The sequence below is a fragment of the Zootoca vivipara genome, chromosome 2, assembly GCF_965207765.1.
Source record: "Zootoca vivipara chromosome 2, rZooViv2.hap1.1, whole genome shotgun sequence".
Lineage (NCBI taxonomy): Eukaryota > Metazoa > Chordata > Lepidosauria > Squamata > Lacertidae > Zootoca > Zootoca vivipara.
In genome coordinates, this window is record NC_142584.1 from 31,672,326 (window position 1) to 31,684,422 (window position 12,097).

The 12,097-nt window shown below is 46.6% G+C and overlaps 1 protein-coding gene across 9 annotated transcripts in view; it reads right to left on the reverse strand.

The window, feature by feature from the left end:
- The window catches only part of CASKIN2 (CASK interacting protein 2), a 107,377-nt gene that overhangs the window by 42,734 nt on the left and 52,546 nt on the right, over positions 1-12,097 (reverse strand). For 5 of the 9 annotated variants that reach the window (XM_088661552.1, XM_060271847.2, XM_088661551.1 and 2 more), the window contains exon 3: positions 6,753-6,857. The exons of the other annotated variants lie outside the window; for them this stretch is intronic. In XM_088661552.1, the coding sequence (XP_088517678.1) occupies positions 6,753-6,857 (105 nt within the window). The remainder of the gene's footprint in view (positions 1-6,752; positions 6,858-12,097) is intronic. 9 annotated transcript variants of the gene reach the window in all.

The following is a 12,097-nucleotide window of genomic DNA, read 5'->3' on the forward strand; positions in this document are numbered from 1 at the left end:
AATCTGTTCCAGACGGGTCCGCGGAGTACTTAAAATGAAAATACTCAAACTGAGGCGTACTTAAACTGAGGTATAACTGTACAAGGAAGCTCCTCAGAACAGGAAAAGCAAACTGTTTCTGTGCTAATGGTAGGACCTAGAACTACTAAATGCATTTCTCTGACTTCTTGAAACAGACAAACTGTCTGGCAAATTTGTTGTTTAGAGACAGAATGCTGGACTAGCCTGACCTCTGGTCTGAGCCATCCAGACAGGCTGTTCTTATATCCCCAGCAACTAAAGTGAGCAAAATGAATAAGGGCACATCTGCACAACTCTCATTTTCAACACAACAGGAAGGTGGCTGCGAGATGTCTGTGTCCACAACTGGCTTCACAATCAGTGATAGGATGTCCCAGGAGAAATAGTGCACACCATTTCCTGGATTGTTTCTTGCACGTCTGGTTGGCAATGCACCAGAACACCAAATTAAGAATACAGAAAGCAGTGAGGTGCTACTAGCATCTCAGCCCAAGCCACTGAGTTAGTTCACGCAGAGGTGAAGGGTATCAGGGTATGATAAAGGAAGGCCGGAGGCTCCCACAATTGTACCATCTGCAGCAAATGCCTCACAGCCCAGCTCCTCATCGGTGCTTATGCAAGTTTCAGCTAAGAGCTTCCCAGGCTCGTTATTGTGGATTTGGTGTGATCTGCATCCAGATTTCTTCCAGCCCTTTGGAGTTCAGCTTCTGTCTTGCTCTGCTCCGGTTGCCTGGAAGACGCTGGCTGGGAGAAAAAGATGCACTGCATGGAGGGGGAGCTCCAGGACCCCCCACAGGAGAGATGAGGGAGTCTGAACAAGAGGTGGGCTCATTGACATATGCAAATATAGGCTGAAAAGAAAAACCAGCACCATTGTGGCCTTCCTTGAGCTAATCAAAATGTTTTGTAAATAGGTGTATTAATGCAAAACCGATTAAGGAGCCGATTGCACAAACGTGCGTGACAAACTCAGCTGACATTGTCAGCCTTGCGGAACAGAAACCGGGGAGGTCTAAACAGAATCGGAATAATTAAGGCCTTTTAAGGACTTTTTCCATCTTCAAAGTGCTCTGCGGTCATTCATATGCCTGAGATGTGACTGGGTAAAAGTGCCCTGTCCTTCCACAGTGGATCTGCTCCTTGCGGTTCCTTTTGAGATAAATGGGCATTCCCTCCCACCCACCCCTTTCCTATTCATGCACATCCAAGGCATTAGAAAAGAGAGATGCAGCTTATACTTTGCAATGCAACCCAAGTGGTAAATGCGGGAGGTTTTATGTGGAGAAGGCTCATCTTTCATGTAAGCAACCTGGATTCTAATAAGCAGGCTTGCCGCTCTGCAGGATTCGCTCCAAGGATAAGCCGGAACGCAGGAGGAAAGTGCCATCATCTGAATTTCTGCTTAGCACCCAGTTGTCAAAGACATAAGAGCCTAGCTGGGGCGAAAAAAAGGGAGAGGCTTCCAGCAGAGTGACTCTGGTTGCTTGGGATCCCTTTCCATGTGCTTTTTCAGAGGAGGGTGACAACAGAGCAGCGACATTGGACTCCATTTCCCATCAGCCTCAATCAGCATGGGCAATGGTCAGGGATGATGGGAGATGTTGTAAGCTAGCATCTGGAGGGCCACAGGTCCCCCCATTCCTGTGGTAGATAGAAGAAGTGGCAAGGTTGCCCCAGCGAGACCTCACATTGATGCACTGGCTGGATAAGTTGGGGAAAAGGAAAGCAGATGGCCTAAGGCTGTGAGGACCCACAACAAGTAAAGGTAAAGGGAGGGTTGAGGGTTGCGCGCTCATCTCACATTATTGGCCGAGGGAGCCGGCGTATAGCTTCCAGGTCATGTGGCCAGCATGACAAAGCCGCTTCTGGCAAACCAGAGCAGTACATGGAAACGCCGTTTACCTTCCCACAGTAGCGGTTCCTATTTATCTACTTGCATTTTGACGTGCTTTCGAACTGCTTGGCAGGAGCTGGGACCAAGCAACGGGAGCTCACCCCGTCACAGGGATTCGAACCGCCGACCTTCGGCTCAGTGGTTTAACCACAGCACCACCTGGAGTGGCAAAAGGCTGAAAGGATAATAATAATTATATATTTTTATTTATACCCTGCCCATCCCGGTTCAGAAACCCGAGCTCAGGGCGGCTAACGACAAATTTAAAACACTTTATTGTAATACAACATAAAAGCAGCATAAAAGACAGTATAAAAGCATAAATAACAATAAAATTCAAAGTTCAAAAATCAACTTGGGGGAAATCCATCCAATAAACATTAGATAGCCACCAGGGCTAGCTGGCTAAATTAGTCCTACTTGGGACAGCGAGGAGGCCAGGGGAGAATTAGCTGTGGGGTCCCAGAGCAGGTAATCTTCATAAAAAGGGGAGGGGGGGAAGAGAAGGAAAATAAAAGATCAGGCTGAGTTCAAATTAAAGGCCAGGTGGAATAGCTCTGTCTTACAGGCCTGGTGGAAGGAGGTTAAATCCTGTAGGGCCCTAGTCTCAAGGGACAGAGCATTCACCAAGTCGGAGCCATCACTGAAAAGGCCCTGGCGGAGGGTAGTCTGATTTCCTTAGGGCCCTGGACCTCTAAACTATGGTTATTCATGGACCTTAAGGTCCTCTGCGAGGCAAACCAGGAGAGGCGGTCCCGTAAATATGAGGGCCCTAAGCCACAAAGGGCTTTAAAGGTCAAAACCAGCACCTTGAACCTGACCCTATACTCTACACAGACCCTATACAGACACCTTTCTTCATCGCTAACAGTAGCATGACATGCTGTTATTCAACAGGCACAGCTTTCAGTAGCACGGAGGAGCCGTGGCGGGGAAGGTTCTGCTTGTATAATTTCTGGGTGTCATTTGGATATTAAAGGCAGAGAGCCTCTGTTGGGAAAAAACAAAGCAAATAAAGATGGCAATTATACACATCTGGGAGCACCCTAGGACTTTTCAGATCTATCCCATTGGTTTTTAGCTGTGTGGGAACAAGAGAGAAGGTCCAGCACAGGGATCTGGCCTGGCCTGTTACGTCATCCCAACATAGCTGCCAAGTTATCCCTTTTTTAAAGGGATTTTCCCTTATGCTGAATAGGCTTCCTCGTGAGAAAAGGGAAAACTTGGCAGCTATGCATCCCAAGAACGCATAACTACAGTGGTACCTCGCAACACGAACGCCTCGCACAATGAAAAACTTGCTAGACGTTTGTTGCCTCGCAAGATGAAGCTTTCTATGGCCACGTCTCGCAAGACAATATTTTTTTTTGTCGCCTGCCATTTATTTTCGCAAGACGAAAATTTTCGTAAGACGACACGACCTGTGGAACGAATTATTTTCGTCTTGCGAGGTACCACTGCATAGATGTTGTTAGCATTCTTGAAGCCTGTTGTGGTACTCGGTCATTTATATGCTTTCAGAAGGAGTTAACAGTGTGAGAAAAGGGCTGTTTGCATATGGGCCTAGAGTTTTTCTGGGAGCTTCCATCAAGGCTTTCAAAAATCCTTGATAAAACATGAATTAATGAGTGAAAATTTAAATCCCTCCTGGGAAGGGAAGGCACAGAACTTGCCCTCGTTTTACTTATGGGTAAATTGGGACAGTGGGAGGGAGGGAGGGAGGGGGGAAGATGAAATGGTTTGTTCCAAATCACAGAGAAAAAAGTATAGCGCAGGGAGGGATCTGAGGACAGAACTCAGCTGCCATGACTCCAAGGACCTTATATAATGAGAGACAAGTGGGGGGAACTTTTGAATGGGGGTAGAGAGGAGGGAAACATTTTTAAAAGAATGCAAACCATACAGTTTTATAAACTATGATTTATATACTTATAGATATAATAAATGTTATTGGGTACAGTATTTGCAATCTAATTACTGATAGCACCTAATATTGATGTATTATAATAAAAATATTTATTATATTTTATAAATAGCTTTATAATTTGATTTCTAGTCTTGCACTAGTCCTGAGAGATCAGTTAACATGGAAATCAATGGCTGCATTCGCTCCTGATGTGTTTCTCCACATATTTCACAAAAGGGTGACAAAAGGCAGAAGGGAAGGGGGGGCTGAACCTTTAATAGCTGTGTAGAACAGGAATTTTATCATGCTTATCTTCCCTAAGTTACACCTGCGGAAATTCCCTCTCCTTCTGAATATGACCACCCTAGTGAACAGACTCATATTTTGCCATAGGAATGGGAACATATCAGGCTCTGAGATCGTGTGTTGAACAGAAACGTCTTTTCACTCAGCACAGCCATATCCTTCGACTAAAGAAGCGGGATAGCTCAGCTGGTAGAGCATGAGACTCTTAATTTCAAGAGTCATGGGTTTGAAACCCACACTGGGCAAAAAGATTCCAGCATTGCAGGGGGTTGGACTAGATGACCCACGTGGTCCCTTCCAACTCTTAAGATTCTGTGAAAATATCCATTTCCATCAGATGAGCAGGGACTGGGTGGAACTCATGGAGCAAAGCAGGGGAATGATGGGGCTGAACGGCCAGGAAATGAGGGTGGAGAGAGCGCACAGCAGCCTGTCAAAACTCTCAGACCCAGTATGCGCCTGGAAGCTTTGGAAACCGAAAACAAACAAACAGAACCCAGCTTCATACAATAGGATCCAGGACAGATGGACAACTACAACTGTGAGGGGGCTCGCTGATTTAAAAATAACGCTCCCTGCTGCCACTCCCTCTAATGCCTCTCTGTTAGCCCAGCTCAAAATGAAGTTTAAGGCTGCAATCCTGTGCGTGCTTAACCTTGGAGAAATTCCCAAGTGGGGCTTGCTTCTGGTTAGGGATGCATAGGCTTGGCACTGCAAATATGTTACTAGTGTGACTGTACTGAATCTACAAGGTGGACTTCTGTCCCCAAATAATAAAGAATGAATGACCACATATTTCAGGGGCATGGGATCCCAGTTCAAGGAAACATAGGACAGTCTTTGCACAACAAGGTTGCAAGAGCTCCCTCTAGTGGCAGAAACTCCAAGCATTTGTGGTGTCTGGTGTTTTTTTTTAAACCCCCCTCCCCAAATTACCGTACTATGCTTAGCTGATAGCAGAACACATCTGATTTCAAACTAAGATATTACATGGTCTTTTTTCACACCAAGCTGTGTCCTAAATGCCCAATGATGCTGCAGTGTAAAAATTGTGAGACCTGTACTGGATATTTAAAGTTAATTTAATTCATTTCATATATTTACTATCTGCTTTGTTTTATTATTATTATTATTTATTAAATTTGTAAATCTGTAAATCTCAGGGTGGCTCACGACATAAGACTAAAACAGTCTCTAAGCAACAAATACTTATACAGTGAGCAGTGAAACTGAAAAACGGCCATACAGTACTAGATAATATAAAGCTATAATACAATGCAATATAAAACAGTAAAATCCTTCCAAAACAAAAACATAGCATCACATCTTGAAAACATTTTAAGAACCAGGAATCCCTTCTCTAATTACTACCCTGCTGCCAAGCACAACCTGAACACATATACTGTATGCATCCAGTTTTCGAAACGCCCATTGTTCTAGGCGCATTTTGTGACAAGGAATTTCAATAGCACGAGCAGTTTCTGAGCTCTGGGCGCAGTAGTGCGCCTAAGATTTCTGATTAAAACTGCAGAGTGGAAGGAAAGGAGGACCCTTTTTTGCCTCCCCACTTCCAGCTACTCTCTTAAGACTGGAGAAGAGACCCTCTTAAGAATATTAGGGGGGGTGGGCAGGGGAAGGACTAGACCGTGTGAAAAATGAACACAATATTTTAGCTGCAGTTCATTCATTTTCAGCTTTGTATTCTTGTTATAAAAAAGCGTGCCTAGACATTTCATTGTTGTGCCCATAACCTAGGTTTAAGGTGACTTTCAGCTCCTAGCTTTCCTAGCTCAGCTTCTAACACTGTATACACCATGCCCAAATTCTCACCTTACTTCTACACTGATCATACTATATCCTGCCAGTCACCCCACACCTCAAGAACCAAAAAGACCTCAAATATATCCTGTGCAGTCATCAACCATTAGGACCAATCACTCCATCCACTCTATTAAAACAACACAGGCAGACAATGCAAGACACTGGGAGACAATGAAACCATTCACAAACAGAACCATGCAAAATATCCAAACAAGTTCCCTCCTATCAATCACACAAAATATACCTGGCTCTCGCCCATGTTGCTCTCTCTTTCTCTCTCTCCCACCCAAAACCCTTGTCCAAGGATGGGTAGAACTGGGAAAAGTGCTCTTTCCTCTTACCAAGGAGAGCCCTTAGACATTTCAACTCACACAAGAGGTGCCCTATAAAAAATAAAATAAACAAGCCAGTTTGAAGGGTGGGGTTTACCAACAGATAGGCTTTATTAACAGAACGGGAGGGAGGGGGCAAATGGTAGGTATCACTTCTATGCTGGGTGGGACAAGCTGAGCCTGTTAAAGATTCTCTCTTTTGCTGAGCCTGTTAAAGATTCTCTCTTTTGCTATTAAAGGCACAGCTGCCCTGCTCTGTATAGGCGTTGGCAATCCTATGCTATGTCTGTTCCAAAAAAACACCAAGGCACAAGCTGTCCCTCCAGTGGCAGAACAAGAAGCTGGAGGAGTTCTAAGTATAACTTCTTCCAAGGTTTTATGAAAGCAGTGGGAGATGAGCACAGAGAAGGGTTCCAGCCACACAGCTCTGGCATAGAGCCTAACCTTTCTCGGATGCAAAGCCCATTCTAACCTGGTGTGGGGAAGAATTCTCCATTCAACTTTGGTCTTCTTGGATGACTCCCTCCTTCCTGCGTGTGCATGCATGCGGATGCAGGCATTCTCAAGGCCCTGCCATCTGAAAAGGGGCAGAGAAAAAAGAAGGAAGAACTGGATAGCACACATGTGCCTTCCCCTTCCTTTTCCAGTAACTGTGTGAAGACAAAAAGCAGAGTATGTACATGACAAGTACAGCCTCACTTTAAAATATATACGTTGTATTTCCTCTTTTTTCAAGACACCGTCTTATGACTTTTTTCTCTCAAAAAAACACAGGGCACCTTACTTTCGGTGGAATGCCTTTTTATTTATTTATTACTGGTACGGTTTTTATGGCTCAGGGCGCTGCTGGGCTCTCTTGAGTGCTCAGTGCTGCAGCAGCCACCGGTTCCGGGTGGCGGGGCAGCGACAGGCGTCCTTGGCTGGGCCAGGCGGAGGCTGCTGGCTCAAGCGCTCCGCCTGCCGCTGCAGGGCGCTCCAAGCTCCTTGGCCGGGCCAGGCAAGGAAGAAGCAGTGAGCCTAGCGGTGGTGGCAAGCACGGAAGCGGCAGGGATGGCGGTGGACGAGAAGGCGGAGTGCGGGGATGCAGCCAGCAAGGCGGGAGCGTGATCAGCTGTTAAGCAGAGCTCTTGGAGTGCCACTTCACAGCTGATCACGCTCCTGCAGTGCCAGCCGCATGGAGTGACTCTGTGAGTGGAGGTGCCTGCGGGGGTTGGTTTCTGTGGCGTGGAAGTATGGCTTATTTTCGGGGTATGTCTTATATTTCTCAAATGCTAAAAACCCCTGCCATGGCTTATTTTATGACTATGTATTAAGAAAGGGGAAACAGGGTATATATATGATTAGTAACAGCCAAAGTAGAGCCCAGAGAGCATGAGCCAATGCAGGGAAGTCCCCTTAAGGAGTAGGGTATGGTGGGGACCCAGTACATAATCACAAAAATCATAGAATTGTACAGTTGGAAGGGACCACAAGGATCATCTAGTCCAACCACCTGCAATGTAGGAATCTTTTGCCCAGCATAGGGCTCAAACCCACAACCCTGAGATTATGAGTCTGATTCTCAACCGACTCAGCTGTTCAGCTTGTGGTGAGCTCTGGGCTTGGTCACCCACAATAATCTTGGCAAACCTCTTCAGCAACTGTGTTTGGTGTAGCTATTTCAGAACATGCAGCAGGGGTCGGTTGAGATCTCAGATCTGATGTGTAGTGCACAATGAAATGGAGTTACTGGACAAGGAGAGCGAGGTTTGTCCGGCAGTCCAGCCTTTTGCTTCCCCCAGTGGCCAAGAGAGATGCCTTTGGGAACTCCTAAGCAGGCCACGTTGTTCGTCCCTACGTAGCATCCTTGGGTGGACATATAATATCTCCGAACGTGGAGGTGACCCGGAAACTGCAACTAATCCAGAATGCGGCAGCTAGACTGGTGACTGGGAGTGGCCGCCGAGACCACATAACACTGGTCCTGAAAGACCTACATTGGCTCTCAGTACGTTTCCGAGCACAATTCAAAGTGTTGGTACTGAACTTTAAAGCCCTAAACGGCCTTGGCCCAATATACCTGAAGGAGCGTCTCTACCCCCATCACTCAGCCCGGACACTGAGATCCAGCGCCGAGGGCCTTCTGGCGGTTCCCTCACTGTGAGAAGCAAAGCTACAGGGAACCAGGCAGAGGGCCTTCTTGGTAGTGGTGCTGGCCCTGTGGAATGCCCTCCCATCAGATGTCAACGAAATAAACAACTACCGGTATTCGACTTTTAGAAGACACCTGAAGGGAGCCCTGTTGAGGGAAGTTTTTAATGTTTGACGTTTTATCGTGTTTTTAATATTCTATTGGGAGCCGCCCAGAGCGACTGGGGAAACCCAGCTAGATAGGCAAGGTATAAATATTAAATTATTATAATTATTATGCAGCGATCATAACTGCCACCACATCCTCCAAATTCCTTCATGGATGTGTCATCTGTAATGGCCTAGTTGTAGTCCCCCAATTGATTCTTTCCCAGCTAGAGAGGCCAGGCTCACAAAAGGTATGAAAAAGAATTTCTGGGTCTCTCCACCCCCCCCCCCGGCATCTGTCTTTCATTGCTTTACAACAAACGAGGAGCCCAAGAAACTCCAAGGACGGTGATGTCATGGTCTGCAACAATAGCAAGGCTATGGAGCACAGCCTGTGGAGGAGAGTCCAGCTCCCACTCTGCTCCATATACACAGGAATTTGTGTTTTTTTGGGGGGGGAATGGCTTCTTTCTTTCATAACACTTAGGCAAGGGGTTTTTGTTCTTGCATTCTTTCAGCCAAAGGATTTAACTGGGATTGGCAGGGGAGAAAGATGAAGGGAGGTCTGTTTCTAAGCTTCAGGACTTCAATCTCAGCGGTGGAGTTATCTGCTACATGGATTCTGGCGCGATTCAGCAAACAAAAGCGTGCTGAGCTTGCTTTGGGGAAGCTGAAATCAAATCCCTGCTTGGTGCTGAACTCGCTGGGTGGTCTCTCTCTGCCTCAGTTGCCCAATCTGTAAAATGGAAATTTTACGGCACTAACTGAGGGCGAAGCAAAATAAAAGAGTGTAGAGCTCAGTTGTATATTTAAAGAAAGCTCTATCAAAGATAGATAATAATAGAGATGGAGTGGGTGTGAGTCAGGGAGAGAGAGAAGGGGGTGAGGAGGCGCTCAAGAGTCTGAAGGACGATTATTCTTGTGCAAATTCACACACCCTCAAATTAGGGGGAAATGAGCTCTGAAGACTTTTCCCTCTGAAAACCTTTCTTCACATACCATTCCATCCTACCCTGGAATTATATTAAATTTATACCCCACTTTTCATCCAAGGAGCTCAAGGTGGGCTATGTGGTTCTCCCTCTCTCCATCCTCATAACAACCCTGTTAGGCTGAAAGGTAGTGAAAGGCCCAAGGTCTTCATGGTTTGAATTCTGGCCTCCCAGAGCCTAGTCCGACACGCTAACCACTACACCATTCCTGCTGTCCACATCCTTCAGTGCTTATCTCAAACTCTATCCTGCACTGTTTGGCCCAGAACAAGAAGGCAGGCTTGGAATCACCCTCCCGGTGACCTCATCTGTCTAAAACCCGTCTGCTGTGTTGAACAGATTCCCACGGAGATATTTTGGATTGTGGGGCAAAGAGCCACAATGTGGGCCTTGGGCTGTGCATGTCGTTCCCCTCGGACACTGCTATTTGAGAGGCGTGGTGCTGCCTTCTGAGACCACAAGGCCAGGCTGGCCTCTCACTGGGAAGCAGCTACAAAGCTTGAGGCTTGTGTTGTGTTTTCCGGCGAGTGACCCAGAGCGTTCTGTGTTGTGGTCGGCTGACCTTTCCGAGAGACGTCACCCAGGCCTCAGCTGGTTGCCCTCAGGTCCCCGAAGCCAGTTATCCAGCTCTGTCTGAACCCTATCCAGATTCACTCTTGGTCAGAAAGCACCAGGCTCAAAGCCAAGGGGAGAGAGAGAGAGAGAGAGAGAGAGAGAGAGAGAGAGAGAGAGAGAGAAAATCATATATACCCAAAGTACAGAAGCATAACAGGAATCCCAAACTGTCCAGAGCATCCACAATTGGAGGATGCTTCTAGCTTGCCATGATTCCTAGATTCACAGAGGAGATGAGCCTTACACTGTAACCATCGGATGGTGACATATGACAGGAGACAAGGGAAAATAGCAAAGGGGAAAGCAATCACGTGTGTGTGTGTGTGTGTGTGTGTGTGTGTGTGTGTGTTTAAGGCTGATATTCTTAGGATTCTGAGAAAGCCACTGGATTCTGTATCACAAGACCAAACTCAGTAATTCTAAGCATCACTACAGTACAGCCACATGGATGTGTAGGCCAGAAGGACAACTCCTTCCCAGGCACGGTGGTGGTGTTCTGCATTTTTTTCTCTTGGCAACACAATGAACACCCCCTGGTCTGCATGCAGCTCTGCATATCTCATTGCCATTGTGTCTGTGAACCTTTCCTCTCTGTGTTTCTGGATTTGATCCTCTGAGCGGCTGCTGCGGCACTTTCACAGTAGGTGATGTTTGTCCATCCCTATGGAAGAGCCAGGTGTCAAGTGCCGCCAGCTATCAGCTGTGTGCAGGTGTTATCGTACTGGCAGTTGGGGTGTGCCCCTCTTCTGCCCATAGATTGCCAAGGGGAATCGGAGGCCGGCGTGCCCTTTGCCCATGTTCCCAGGCTGAACTCTTGCTTACCTCCTCTCTCACAATATTGCACTGTTGCCAAAGGCGGGCATGTTTTTGCTTCACACTTTGCGGCAGGTAGGCAGGGCAAAATGGGCTGTCAGTTGGCCTTGTGCAGGCACGCTCGGCTCACTGAGTCACATTCCCACTCCTGCCAACTGCCCCAAAGGCTAACCTTGGCAACTGCCCACACCCAGCACTTTTGAGGGTGGGTACTGCATGGGATGGAAGGAGCGCAGACCCTTGTAGACTCTTAGGCCTCATCTGCACTACGGTATGCATTTAAGGCAGTACCATACCAGAGTAAACAGTCATGGCTTCCCCCAAAGGATTCTGGGAATCCTGTGGTTTGTGTTAAAGAATGCCGAGAGTTCCTAGGAGAGCCCTATGCCCCTCACAGAGCGACAGTTTTTAACAGAGGTTTCATGATCAATCCCTCTTCATAAGGAACTGTGGTGATTGTAACTCTGTGAAGGGAACCGGGGTCTCCTAACAACTCCCCACACTCTTTATAGCTGCATTTCCCAGGATTCTTTGGGGGGGAGGTCTGAATGTTTACTGTGGTATGATAGTGTTAAGTTGTGGGTAAGCATAGCAGACGACACAGCAATCTCTCCAAAGCAGCTCTTTATTTGGAAGCTGGAACAGAACTGAACTGCATTGCTGAGCTGGCCTGCTTTTATAGAGGCTGGCTCAAACAATGTATCAAACATAATTCAAAGTTCCCTCCTAAAGTTCCCTCCTAAAACAACTGTCAAGGACCTGAGGACAAACTACATACACTAATACAGTGTTTTTCAACCACTGTTCCGCGGCACACTAGTGTGCCGCGAGATGTTGCCTGGTGTGCCGTGGGAGAATTACTTTATATATAGTCAATATAGGCACAGAGTTAAATTTTTTAACTTTTTCTAATGGTGGTGTGCCTCGTGATTTTTTTCATGAAACAAGTGTGCCTTTGCCCAAAAAAGGTTGAAAAACACTGCACTAATATATAACAGATACTGCTTTAAATGTGTAGTGCAGATGGGGCCAAGGAGAGAGGAGGAAACAAAGTCTAGTAAGATAGCAAAGTTCTTTTTTAAAACAGCAACCACCTGTTCCTCAGAGTTGAGGAGTTACA